Consider the following 13,359-nt stretch of genomic DNA (forward strand, 5'->3'; position numbering starts at 1 on the left):
CACCAGCCCTGAGAAACGTCACCAAGGTGGTCTCTCATAAGCACAGAGCCCTGAGTTACATCACCAGCCCTGAGATACATCACCAAGGTGGTCTCTCATAAGCACAGAGACCTGAGATAGGTCACCAGCCCTGAGATACATCACCAAGGTGGTCTCGCATAAGCACAGAACCCTGAGATATGTCACCAGCCCTGAGATAGTCATAAAGGTTGTCTCTCATAAGCACAGAGCCCAGAGATATGTCAACAGCCCTGAGATAGGTCACCAAAGTGGTCTCTCATAAGCACAGAGCCCTGAGATATGTCAGCAGCCCTGAGATACGTCACCAAGGTGATCTCTCATACTGGTGAGTATTTGGTCCGGTATGCTTGAATCTTTGGTTGGAGAGCATACTATCTAGTCAAAGGTATTTATAGTAATAAATTTCAGGAAACGCTGCGCCTGCAAGTTGGAGGCAGTATAGGTTTCCTAGTCTATAGAGGGGGAAGTTAACGTTTATAGCCAGTAACATCTGTCCTAGAGGACTCCGAGTCCGAATACAGCCATTGGTGTCTGACATTGACCAGGAATTAGATCAACAATGGTCATCTGTGCAACAACAAGCCTCCATGGGGTTTGTAGAGGCCTTAGTGGCCTATTACAATAGATGCATTGATTCCAATATGGTCGAGGTTACTAAATTGTATGAGGACACTAAGCAATTTGAGGGACAGGCCTGTTATCAAACCTGTGTTCAACAGCTTAGTCAGGAATTATTGACTTTAGAGGGACAACTCAGAGACAGGAAAATACATAAGTTTAATAGAGATCAAGCTGATTATGATCAGGGGAGACCATTTGGACCCCAGAAGAGTGTTAAATTTGCTAATACTGGGTCTAAACCTAATAAGAGAAAATGACCAATGTTGATTTTAAGGAAAACTTCATCATTTTTGGTGATACTCAGGGGGATGACTCATCCTCTAACAGATTCTGAAACACCACTGATCACAACATCACCTACACCTAAACGTAGTAACTCTGACACCCCTTTAGGGTTAGGAGACACAGGGCAGGGCAGGAACACCACAAGAATATCCGATGTGGCGACATTGCTACAAATTATGACCAACAAGTAATTGAATTCAACAATGTTCTTAATATCTCCTCTCAGGTTCATACTCCAACTGAAATTGGATTTGTTGAAAAAAGGCTTAAACTTTGTCCCTAAAGATGTTTTTTGCTGATGGGTATTCCTTTTGTCGAGCCTTGAACCTGAAATTGTTTTTTGACCAACATAATCATGAGTCTGGTAATTACTCATTTCATTTCCTCAAGTCTAGTTTTATGCCTCCAATGAATCCCACTGTTCAACTTTTTCTCCACAGGGTAGTCAAAGATCTACACCTCCATCACCCAGATACAGAATTTAAATCATATAATCTCTCCAAGATCCAACAACAGGCCCTTACTCAACTCAAGTCTAACAAAAATTTGGTTATTATACCGACTGATAAGGGGGGTGCTGTTGTGGTTATGGACTGGGTCAAGTATGATCATGAAGCCATGAGACAATTGAATAATAAACAGCATTATATGCTCATGCCTTTGGACCCTACGGGTAATTTTAAAAAACAGATTGACCGCTATTTGAATTTGGCTGTGGAAGAGGGGATTATAACAACTACCACTTCCAAACATTTGACATTGAGTGATCCTAAACCCCAACATCTGTATTTGTTACCTAAGGTCCATAAATCACTACAGGATCTCCCTGGGAGGCCCACTGTTTAGGGTAGGGGCTCCCTTATGGAGCCGTTGTTGTTATTTCTGACACAATATCTTCATCCACTACTTGGCTATCTTAGGGCCTGGATTCAGGATAAAACAGATTTCCTCCAGATCCTGGAAGACACCCAAATCGAGCCAGGTTGGTTGCTATGTACTCTTGACGTTTCTACCCTTTAAACCAACATACCTCATTGGGCAGGCTTGTTAGCTCTGCAACATAGGTTAACTGTATCGGAACTTTACCTGCCTGGATTTAATACATTTCTTATTGGGTTAACTGAACATGTACTAACCAAAAATGTTTTTTACTGTAAGGATTGTGGTTTTTTGCAAATACAGGGGACAGCTATGGGGACATCATTTGCCCCTATATATGCTGATCTTTTTTGGTATATATAGAGGAACAATGGATTTATGATCCCCTCCATAATTTGTATTTGTCTGAAATCCATATTTGGCATCATTATTTGGATGGCTGTTGGTTAGTATGGAAAGCAGATGTTGCGTATTTGAATGAATTTTTGGATTATATCAATAGCAACAAATGGGGTATTCATTTTACCTGTAATTATGATTTGAATTGGATTACTTTTTTGGATGTCCTGATTAATAGGAATCCGGACCATACACTGGATACACAGGTTTATCAGAAATTTCCGGAATATAACCCCTTGTTGCATGTTTCTAGTCATCATCCTCCTCATATTATACGCAACATACCCAAGTCCCAATTTATGCGAATCAAGCATATTTGCTCTGATTCCAATAAGTATGAACACTATAGGAGGGATCTGGTGGGTAGATTTAGGGCTCGGGGATACAAGTCTGGTACCATCACCATGGCTTGCAGGGAAGTGTCATCTGTGGATAGGAAGGATCTTATAAGATATAGGGACAGGGTGAATTTGTCGGATCAACATATTAGATTCATTACAACTTATGGGCAGAATACACAGAACTTTTTGTAGGTTATCCAACAAAATTGGAATATTTTGATGGGGGATGTGAGGCTTGCTAACATGTTATCGGAGAAATGCCCATTCGGTTATAGGATGGGCAGAACATTGGGTTCCTTTTTTAACCATTATAAAACTGTTTTTTTTTTTCAGATGTCCAGTCACAGCGTCAAACCACCCTGATGGGGGATCATCTTTTTGGGTGTTTTCCATGTGGGCATTGTGTCCACTGCATCTGGGTAGAAAAAACAAAGCAATTCACTAGCAGAAATACAGGCGAGGTTTTTGATATTAAATCTTTTGCTAATTGCAGTAGTGAATGGGTTATTTATCTAGCTACCTGCTCGTTGCTCTGCATTTTATGTGGGACAGACCTTGAGACCAGCAAAATTTTGCTTTAGTGAACATGTTAATGATATCAAAAATAAAAAGGCGAATAGTGCCTTGAATAAACATGTTTTGAAGCATCCAACAGCTAACTTCAGATTCATTATTATTGATATGATTATTGGTAACAAAGGGAATAAGGTTGGTTGGCACAGCATATTAAATCTAAAAGAAATAAAATGGATAATTAAACTGGGTGGGTTATTTCCCCCGGGGCTTAATGAACAATTGTGACCAACCAATCTGTTTTTCTTTCCAGTGTACTGGTTAATTTATAATATTGCTATCTGTGGAAGTTTTGTTGCCATATTAAATTTGTATTCTACACACCACTCTGTGCTCGCTTTTTATTTTTGACAATTACGGAAGTTAAAGTTTCCCATGAATATGGTGTTTGGCTAGATGGTGAATGCATCCAGTAGGTCCACATATGAGTTATGGGATTCTTGGGGCATAAATGGTGACCTACAGCTTGCTAGGTTATGGTAAGGGACTTTAACTAGAGATGTGCATGAGGATGAACTTCAAGGCGTCATCCTGTTTAACCAACCTACAGGTATACTTGTTGTTAATGTAGATTGAGACACCTTCAACTTTTGTCCCTGCCTGTGCAGCTGATGGTTTAGATTCATGGAAGACACTGAAGCCTTGCACTGCCAGAGCACTTTCTACAGCTTTAAACCAGAAATGTCTCAGTAATGGCTCACATGTCTGTATTCTCCAGAATAAGGAGAGCTTGTTGAGTGTGAAGCTTTTTGCTAAGGCTCCTAGCAATGAGCATTAATACCTTCAGGTTCCTTTGGGTTTTATTTCTACGTTGGTAGGTATGTCAATTTGGCATTGCCTGAAAAAAAGGCTCTAAGGGGTGGTTAATGTTTTAACCAATAACCAGCAGCCAAGGAGCAGCAGGTGCAGACTATCCTTGGCAAAGCAACAAAGTCTGCTAACAATGTCCTCCCATGCCGACAGATACTGAATCCCACTGGAATGACACTGGATAAGCCAATTGTTAAATTGGATCAGTTTTTGTTCACAATGTGGCATCATCCTTGGAGAAGATAGAATGCTGCTCAAGGCAAGAAACATACCTGCCTGAGGCACATATTAGGAGAGATCCATAATGTTTCTCTTCAATATAGTTTAGTAAAATACTGTTTGCACCCACGTGGACTATGACAAAATCACACTGATATGTGGTGCAGTGAGTTGAGTGTGTGTGTAACCTAGTAGATCCTGCACCAGATAAGCAACTAACCATTATCTTCTTGTCCAGTCTGGTGAGTGGAGCATCCGTGTGTCATACAATGAAGTCCCCTATTACAAGAGTCCTGGGAAATGTGTTGGCTTGTGTTGGGGCTCTATTAGGTCTAATCATATGTGTGGTGTTTGGTGTTGCTTTTGGTGTGTGTTTTAGATGGTGGATGTTGCCATTAATATATTTAGGAGGTCTTTGAGGTTTGGGAAGACTTGTTTATAATGCCTCAGCATCAGATGGTCAATGTGTTTGGTGTACACTACGAGTGATGGATGTAGCACGAGCTCTTGACAACCTTGTTTGCAAGCGAGATTTTTGCCTCCATGGAAAATGTGTATGCACATCTCTTGCATACCGTTTTAGTTTCTGTAAGAAATAAATGGTTGTCTGTGAACACCCATATCTATGTTGTCTGGACCTGTATTAGGGAAGGCTACTATAGTTTGAGGACTGAGTTATACAGAGTTCTCCTAGCTTGGTTTCTAGGGTTAGGAACTAGGCAGTTAGATAGTGTTAAGATATGGTATTAGTACTGTTAGACACACAAGTTAGCTGCTCTAGGCTTAACTCTGCAATGCCTCACTATGTTACAGGTTACAGTCCTGAGTTATGTAGATAAACGTTACTGTCTAAGCATTTGCGTCTGTACAGGGCACTGCCAATTGCCACTGTGTGATGAGCAGCTCCACACAAATGGGCTTAATGTTTTATTAACAGAAAAAATAATGAAATCTAACTCCTGAGCCAATAAATGACTACACTTTGAGCTCTTCTGTAGTGGTTTCCAGCTGAGAAAGATCAGGTAAACACCTTCTGCCACAAGATGGATGATCTGGTCTCTTAATGTAAAAACACAGCAAAAAGAAACCCTCGAGTGCCATGCAACAACAATACAACTTATTCCTTAGCAAGATCATCTTCTTGAAATGTAATTTAAATCCAAACAGTTTGTAAAACAGCACTTGGAAAAAAAACATTGCTTTTTACACCAAAAGTGCTTTAAATGGTTCTGATGGACACATGGTTTATTTACTCATCCACAGTCAATTTCAAATTCATCTATGATAACAAAGTAGCAAAAACATTTATAAAAAATGCAGCACTTTCTTTTTATGAAGAAATAATTTCAATTTTCATTTTGACTTAAAAGAAAATTATACCCATGTTATCCAGCAGGTATTTCAAGGAGCATTCTATGGCATTGAAGAACCCATCAATAAGCATGTCGTCAATGTAGTCTACATAGGCTTTCCAAACATCAGATGATGGATCTGCTTTAAACAGGTTCATGTTCTCCTGACAGAGGAAAAGTGAAATTTTAACATACTGTGTGACACAAACAGTTTTAGATCTAGTTTTATGAAACTCAAATGGATTAGAAGTAAATGGTTAAATGTAAATCTGTACAGAAAAAAAGCACTGATTTCTAGCTTAACATTTTAAATGTGTGATTTCCTTAATTTATTCTTTATTTTTTCAATATATAATAAACAAATGACTTTCCTGATGAAAGTACTGAATCCACTGGAATATTTGGATATTTTGTCGATAACACAGAAGTAAAACTTGTGTGTAATGATCTCAATAGCAGAGTTGCACTCATCTATCTACAGTACCCCAAAAGTTATAAATAATAGTACATCTTCCATATAAATTTCCTCCAAGAGGGACCTTATACTTTTCAAGAAAAGCCATCTTGTTTTTGTTCTTCCTCACATCAAATGCCATGTGCACACAGATATCCATACTGACTGTACATTTGTATGATAAAAGCTGAAGAGTGCATGCTGGGATTAAGATGCACGTCTGTACATTAAGGGTAATTTTTGCCTTCTTGCACTGCTTCACAGGATAGGCATATAGGCATTGCGTATGTCCATGAGGGCTTTTATACAACCCTTCTTATGCAAGATATTTTTTCTGCCACATTCTTGTACTTATTCTGCATTTTACTTTCTCCCATCTTGAAGATCTGTGCATCAGAAGTGTTCAATAGACAAGGCAGTATATTCCTTGAGCATCTAAGGATGTCAAGCAGCTATTTACTGCTTTTTCCCCTTTGTTTTGTTTCCTGCATTGCTCAGAATATCAGCAGATAGGGCTATATGTTTTTGTAGCTCCTTTTGTCAGCTGTGATTGTGCCTACTGATGTGTAATATTTCCAGTCAGATTTATAGCTGTTTTAAGTGATTTTTATTTTATTTATTTCAATTTTACAAACTTCTCCTAACAGAGTTTTTAAACTTAGGCTGAAGGAATCATTTTTTTTCAGTGCACTTAGTTTTCTAATGCAGACTTCTGTAGCACAGCACCTTCTGTTGGTACAGGACAAAGGCAAAACCTTTCCATGGATAAATTGCAAAATAAACTCTGTAATATATGAATCAGACAATGTCGGGAAAGAGTACTATTAGAAAAAAATTAATAACCTGTTAACACCTGTGCAGTGTGGAATGTCATACCTCTAGCAGCCTACACACGTCCATGCATTCTACAGCATTTTCTGAGAAATCAGTTTAAAAAGTATAAGATAAGCAAATGTACACATCTTGTAAATAATAAAAGCTATTAAAACTAAGCAAATAATGTTATCAGGAAGAGTGACACTTAGGTCTCCACATGCACTTGGTCCCCAATTTCCTTCACAGGGCAGAGCCTGTGGATGATGCATCAAATACTGTCTCTTACATAGCAGGAGCTCTGCCACAAGGTACACCTCTGTGAAAGTTTTCACAGAGAATATTGTCACTGTACAACATAAGCAAGTTTAACATGAAGAACCTCACTGAAAATTAATGTTAAGTAGTCAATTACATGCTTGCCCTTTGCTAGAAAGTGGCTGTGACATTCACCGAACGAGCAGTCCTTGGACCCTCAGGACCACTTATCAAATTGGCCACTGCCCTATCACTTGAGCATTAGATTATACTGTGCAAACCAGTTACTTTGTAACCCCTAGCATTGTCTTTTCTGCATTCAGTAAATGTAAGAAAATCTGTTTTACTTTGTGCCTATTTGCTAATCATTGAGCACTAGGCATAATTTGATTGTTCAAGGTGGAGATCAAATTTCAAGTGGTTGTTGATAATCACACCTAATGGTTTGGTTTGGGATATCAATTCTATGTCGGTCTTCTTGGACGGCAGTATATTAAAGGTAGATTTATTGGAAGAAAGGGAGTTTGCTGTGAACAGTACTAATTTTTTTTTCAGGAGTTGTTGAGTTGCCGAGATAAGCTTCTGTGGAGGAGAAGGATTTCTGGGTGAGTGTTTGGAGCATGGGTAGTAGGCTAGCAATGCATATTAGAGTAGAATCATCAGTGTATTGCACTATGGGTGGCCTCTTTGGCTGCTGATAAATAAGTTAAACAGTGGTGGTCCTAGGACAGAGCCTTATGCAACTCCGATAGATATAGGAAGGAAAGAGAAGAAATCAGCTTGCCATTTCACTGCTTGGAATCAATAAGTGAGGCAACTAAAGAACCTGTTAAGTGAGGAGGGGGATAACCCGTAGGAAGAGAGTTTAGTTAGTACAAGTTAATGACTGTGTGTCAAATCCCTTGGATATATCCAGAAATAGAGGTTAGAAGACCTGAATTCTATTATGATCTATTATACCTATGAAACTTCAGTGATTGTACTGTGATTGGGTCTGAAATTATGCTGAGAGAGAGAAATGAGGTTATGAGAAGTAATATACATAGCAATATGAGGGTGACCACATCTTTCCAAGTGTTTGGACAAGGGTGAGAGAAGTTAAATATTTTTCTTTACAATAAAGGACAATATTTTTATTGTACCACCTTTATCATGCATCAAGATAAATATTTTTATAAGTAGTCTACCTGTTGTTAAACAATGTTAAACTGATAGAGCTGACATACTCTGTTTCAATGTTTAGCATTTGCTCGTGGGCTTATCTAAGGTCACATACGAGCCCTATTTGACCATAGATTGAAAAGACTGCCCAAAGCAATAAATGTCCATGCCTATTTTAAGTGTCTTTAATGTATTTCAGCATTTGATATAAACTGGTAATTTGTCCATAATCTTGCTAACCTTTACTTGAAAGCCTTTCCTCACAGTCATGTTGCTTTTTTTTCATTTTTAGAAAGATGCATTTGATTCTTACCCTAATTTGATAAAAGTGAGAGACTCATTGTAGCTCTTAAGTTCACCAAGATAAACTGGTGTAACATAAGTATGGTTGGAAAATGTTATCACCATTCTGTCTTTGTCAAAAAAGTTGGATAAACAAATTAACCTGAAGTACTGTAAGCACCACAACAAACATCCTGCCCAGTCCACTAAAGGTACTAAAGCACCACAGGAAAGTGACCCAAACAGCACTATTAATATCCTCAAAGTAAAGAAAAAGTGAAGTATATGAAAACAAAACAACAGTATAAAAACAACTCCACCCTCCCTAGAAACAGGAACAAGTGCTACTCTACTGTGCTGACTATAATATTAATAGTTTAAAAGGGCACTGAGTAACATGATTTAAGACACCACTCATGTAGGAACTAGTGCTGCTGACAGAGTATCCATAATTGTCATGGTGGAGCCACTCAGTGGTCTGATATGGAATCAGAGTGGTGAAGTTTTGTCAGACGCTGCACTGAAAGAAATGAATTAGTGATGCACTTATATGATACAAGCATCAGAATAGGGTTTACCTCTTGAGAAACTGAAACTCGTCAGAAAGTGCAACAGTATTAGTTAGGTGCTTTCCTGATCCCCCTAAAGTAAATTATGCAGGATGCTAGCATAAGTGAATAAGACGAATGCACAGTACTGGCATACATACCAAAGGCCTTAAAATCAAGTTAACTCACTCAACCCTAAAACCCTGTTTTTGTATACTTCCATTTCATACCCATATCTCCTTATGTTGTGCAGAATTCTTTGGGTCTGGCTTCTTTAATTAAGTGACCTACCAGCTAATAATAGACAGTATTAGAAATTGCAAGGAGTTATTAACAAAATGACTCTAAGACTGTTAGTCTAGGATCTCCTGCAGGGAAGAAATTAATCTTTATTTGCCATTTATTCATATTTTCAAATTTATGTTCATATGTCTATAACGTGAGACCTACTGGTTATTGAGGTATATGGTGTGTGTTCCTATTAGATCGTTGAAGACGCATAATTTCAAATGTGTCTTCGCTGAACTTAAAATAATGAAAACTGAAAACAGCAAACGGGCATGGGAAAGAAATCGCTTGCCCGCCTCTGGTAGTTTGCTGTTTTGTAAACTGTAGTGCGATCTCAGAGTTGGTATATTTAGTTAGGGGGGCACAGACCCCCACGTTGTGAGGTGTGGGGGGTGAAGCCCTCCACTTTGTTTTGTGTGTAGTGATATATATATTTTTTTTTTGGAAAAGCGATTTCTTTCCCAGGGAAAGAAATCACTCGTATGTAGTTTCACTGTTTTCAGGTTTCGTTTAAATGGGTTCAATAAAGACGCATTCGAAGTAATGAAGTTGTGATATAGACTCTATGTTGTTAAACACTAATGTTGGAGACAGGATAATTCACTATCAACGCTAGTTTATATCACACCACACTGTTGCTAGCTGTTTGCAAGCAATTATGTAAATAAGCAGTACTTTTCTATGCACTTAATACTTCAAAAACTGAGTGACTTACAAACTGTTGCATGGCATTCAGTCAAATCTTAGACGTTGTTGAAAACTGTCTTTGATATTCGCACTGAAAGTTGCACATCTTGAGAGATATCCAGTATTATATTTGTTTTGCTAATTATACAATTAAGCATATGTTTTCATATGTTTGTAAATATCTCAATAAACATGCACTTGTAGAGAAATTTCTTGTTGTCACATGAAAGCTTATGTCAGGTTAACAAAAATGTTCTAACAATATATGTCTAAGTTGTACAATTTTCAAGATATGAAATGTTGTTTGTGAAAGTTTGCAAACATGCATTATAATATATTACAGTGGGCCAAATTCAAAAAGAATTTCTCTGTTTAAGTGACTTACTTCAGTGTAAGGTCAGTCTATAAACAGGCTTGCTACATGGACCAGATGCCAAAAGACCTACACTCAGTGTAAGTGGTAACATGCACTGAGAGCATGTCTTTTGGAATCAGGCCCAGTATTTATGGAAAAGACCATAAAGGTACCAATTATTATTGCTGTAAAGATTACTTCTTAATGATAACATTGCTATTTGTACAGTTTTAATAGCTTTTATTGTTTACAAAATATTTACATTTTTTATCTTACGCTTTTCAAGTTTATTTTTCAGAAAATGCTCTAGAATGCAAGATGTGTGTAGGCTGCCAGAGGTGTGATGTTCCGCAACACGTAGGTGTTACTGAGCTTTTAATAAAAAACTGAGAGCAACAAACTCAGTTACTGAACGTGGGCACAGAGGGAAGGTTCCCCTTCCCCCAAGGAGGAGTCAACTCTAAAACAATTATAATATAAAATAAGATAACAAGTATTTTCTACTTTTAGCACTCAATTGTAAATAGTTATACAATAACTTGTCAAATGACAAGATCCTAGCACTGACATCAGTGACATATTTATTGAATAGTGCAATGGACTGTCATAATAGTTCACTGCTATCCACTGAGTCTATCTACACCCTTAACACAATAGCTGGTCTCAAGATCACCCCCAAACCATTTAAGGCCTACACTAAACAGTTAAACTAAACACACAAAACTACATTAAAACATTAAACCACAAAGTAAGCACCCCCTAAAAAACTAAGTATCCTGAAATAAAAATAGATACAATTATGTCAAAAACAACAAGCCTACAAAAATCATATTAAATCAGAACCTTAACCGCATCCTATCCCGCCAAAAAGCAGAGGACAGAATTTTCTACACAGCCCAAAGTAAAAAGCAGTTTACAAGCAAAAAACAACAGTCACAAAACAGAAAAGAACTGTTCCCTAGCCCCAAATAATTAGATCTAGAGCCAACCAAGACAAATAATAATAAAATAACAGAAAAAAAAACAAAATTACAAATTATAAACTAAACTTGCACCCTCCCAGACTCCCACAAATAAAGAAAACTAATCCACATCCACATGTCCCTTTTTTCCATTTTTGCACATGGGGTCAGGATGTCACATCAACAGTGACCATCATCTAGAGCCAAGGTTCACACCATTGGGTAGCTAACCATGCCACAGTTGTCATTCCATACCATATACATTCACACGCACTCACACTTATGATCAGTTTAGCACCAGAGAGAAAATCAGTCCAGTATACGTAATGCTATTACATTCAAAGATCTTGGACTGACATCTAACGCTACTCCCAAAATCAAATGGCTGGCTGCATTCAACCCCATAGGCACCAACAAAGTCAGCCTTTCACTCTAGAGAAATAAAGAAAAACCTTGCAACTTCTAACTTATTCAAGGAATTACACACAGTAAAGGAAAAGCAAAAAAGAAATAAAAAATCACCAGAAATTCCCATCAACTGCAATCTCCAGCTCAAAATCACCAGAAAAAATCAACTCAAAACATTCAAACTAATGAGAACTCATCTAAACCACACAGTCAGTTGCACCTAACCCAACCCTTAACTAACCAATCAAAAAGTACAAAAATACCAACAATAAAGATAAATAAAAATAAAACCTGGTCTACTAATTAATTAATTAAAAAGTTGTGAGTAGAAGTGGTATTTCACACTTATTATGGAATAAATGGTAAGCCACTTGCAAAAAAATAATGTAAAAACAGGTGGATAAAAGAGATGTATAGATGTCAGCAATATGAAAGGTTATCATCTGTAGTTAGCGGTTTGGCCTTGGGCTTTGCCTCCTCTTAAGGTAAACTGAACTACTCCCCACTATCCATGATTACAGTTTCTAACTAATAAACCGATCCTGTTTGTGTATGTGTGTTTGCATACATGCATGCGTCTACTGTGTGGTAGTGCAGAAGATTACAGCTAGCAGCTAATAAGCTGCTTCCTATAGGTCAGGGTTCAAATCTGTCAACGTCCATTTGCCTTCTTTGTTACTCTGAGTAAGTCAGTACCACAGACGTCCTGGGCTGGGTTTGAAACAGGTCCATGTGCATCAGTATTCTCTGCCGAGTTCTCACTTTTTTGATTCAATACAGCATCAGTCCTTCTGAAAATGCTGTCTGCAGTCCAGCCTTTGCATAATTATTCTTATTTCCTGGGAAAAAAAATTAACAGTCCTAGCTGGTAGGAAACTGCAAGCAGGCAGATAAAATATAAATGAGAAGACAATGTAGTTGTGGAACTGCAATGAAGATTTTTCTGATCTATTTGTCATTCATTTTCTCACCAAAAGTGATGGTTAAAGATGAAGGATTGGATAATGTGCCTTGGCAATTATTTATGGAACCTTACATGTGCTGAATGACAGTTCGGATTAAGACGGTGGTTTATTACTGGTTTGGACAAAAAGTGTTTAACCTAAATCTGTTTTCTTTTTGGGTGAATAAAATTTCTTTGTACTTTGGATACACCATGGTCTATGCTTTTTTTTGTGAAAGCCTAATAAATTTCCTTTAACACTGTTACAGCATTGTTGTTTTAATTATTGGTGTGGTTATATTGCATTATTGGTGTGGTTATATTGCTAGCTAATGTCATGTTTTAGGTTCTAGTTGGGTTTACAAATAAAATAAATTACACACACACATATTGTGTGTATATTTATGGGCATGGTTGGCATTATGCACTGGTGGACTAGATGGGTGCTGTTTGTCCAGGAGCACTTTTTAGCCATTCACTAATGTTTTTTAAGTTAAGAAACACTCCAATTTCTTTACTTAAAAAATAAATTAAGGATTGAAAAGCACCCCTAACCTATTTTTTTTTCAACTATACTGCTTTTAAAGGTAAACACCAATGTCCACTCTTGTTTGAAAGCCTGTCACAAACTCAAAACCAAAAAGTATATCTATTGGCTCATTTAAAAGTCAAACTAAGGTGCAGCTCTTTCTTTTTTTTG

At 37.6% G+C, this 13,359-nt stretch overlaps 1 protein-coding gene across 1 annotated transcript in view; it reads right to left on the minus strand.

Annotated features, from left to right (window-relative positions):
* DNAH9 (dynein axonemal heavy chain 9) overlaps positions 1–13,359 on the minus strand; it is a 3,419,770-nt gene that overhangs the window by 2,276,527 nt on the left and 1,129,884 nt on the right. The window contains exon 15 of the mRNA XM_044069722.1: positions 5,529–5,664. Within this exon, the coding sequence (XP_043925657.1) occupies positions 5,529–5,664 (136 nt within the window). The remainder of the gene's footprint in view (positions 1–5,528; positions 5,665–13,359) is intronic.

The sequence above is a fragment of the Protopterus annectens genome, chromosome 4.part0 (assembly GCF_019279795.1).
Source record: "Protopterus annectens isolate FY-2018-M chromosome 4.part0, PAN1.0, whole genome shotgun sequence".
NCBI lineage: Eukaryota > Metazoa > Chordata > Ceratodontiformes > Protopteridae > Protopterus > Protopterus annectens.